Source organism: Penaeus monodon, chromosome 29 (genome assembly GCF_015228065.2).
Source record: "Penaeus monodon isolate SGIC_2016 chromosome 29, NSTDA_Pmon_1, whole genome shotgun sequence".
Lineage (NCBI taxonomy): Eukaryota > Metazoa > Arthropoda > Malacostraca > Decapoda > Penaeidae > Penaeus > Penaeus monodon.
The window spans coordinates 4,519,082-4,520,097 of record NC_051414.1 but is presented as its reverse complement, the minus strand read 5'-3'; the positions used below and the strand labels follow the sequence as shown (position 1 = coordinate 4,520,097).

The 1,016-nt window shown below is 42.8% G+C and overlaps 1 protein-coding gene across 1 annotated transcript in view; it reads right to left on the bottom strand.

Moving 5' to 3' along the window:
- The window catches only part of LOC119591626 (nephrin-like), a 125,992-nt gene that overhangs the window by 81,016 nt on the left and 43,960 nt on the right, over positions 1–1,016 (bottom strand). Inside the window, exon 2 of the mRNA XM_037940379.1 lies at positions 22–221. Coding sequence (XP_037796307.1) covers positions 22–221 — 200 coding nt within the window. The remainder of the gene's footprint in view (positions 1–21; positions 222–1,016) is intronic.

Here is a 1,016-nt window from a genome sequence, read left to right as displayed (position 1 = left end):
TCCCATCTTCTCGAAACTTACCGTAGACAGTGAGGTTGACGAGCGCAGACAGCGTGGGGGAGTTCTCGAAGTCGACACGGCACTTGTAGCGTCCTGAGTCCTGTCCTTGTAGGTTGTCTAAGGTAAGGTAGGCGCCTGGTTCGTCAGCGTGGACTCGTCCCTGCATGCTTTTGTCCACGAACACTTCTCGCTTCTCGCCCTCGCCCTCGCGGAGGTCAAGCCTGTGGGACGAAGGAGAGAGAGAGAGAGAGGATGAGATAATTGGATGGGAGTAAGTAGGAGGGGTTGGAAGAGAGGAGGAAGAAGAGAGAGAATGAGGTAATTTGTTGAGCGTAACTAGGAGAGATTGGAAGAGAGGAGGAAGAAGAGAGAGAAAGAGATAATAGAGTGAGAGTTAGCATGAGAGATTGGGAGTGATGGTGAGAGAGAGGATGAGTATATGGGTATTTGTGAAAAATGAGATTGAGAATAGGAGAGAAGGGGAGATTGCAAAGAGGATAGAAAAAATAAGAGAGGGATAGAAGTAGAACGATAAAGAACGCGAAAGGAATGTAGAAAATGTGAGATGGGTAAAATGAGACAAAGAGAGGACAAAGGGAAAAAACAGAATGGATAGAGAAAATAAAAAAGGTGAGAAATAGTATAAGAGAGAATGCAAGAAGGACTGCGAATAAAAGAAAGAAAAGCTTGATAAAACAACAACAAATCAGAAAAGAAAGAAGAAAGTACAAGACAGAATGAACGAGATAAAATAATTAACGTAAGAGATGATATTTGACGGTTGGCAATACGGTAATTCTTTCAATGTTGATTATTGTTGATAATACAAACTAATGCTACACGATTTGCGAGATGCACCACTGTAGATTTGTTGGGATTTGTTCTGGCATAATTGTTCGCGGGTGTGCAGACCTTTCGGCCACTGTGTTCGGAAACGCTTCTGCCTTGTATGTATATTTATACACGAAGGAGAATATGCGTTCGGAGTCTTTTGTCAGAAAAAGTAGAATCCCCTT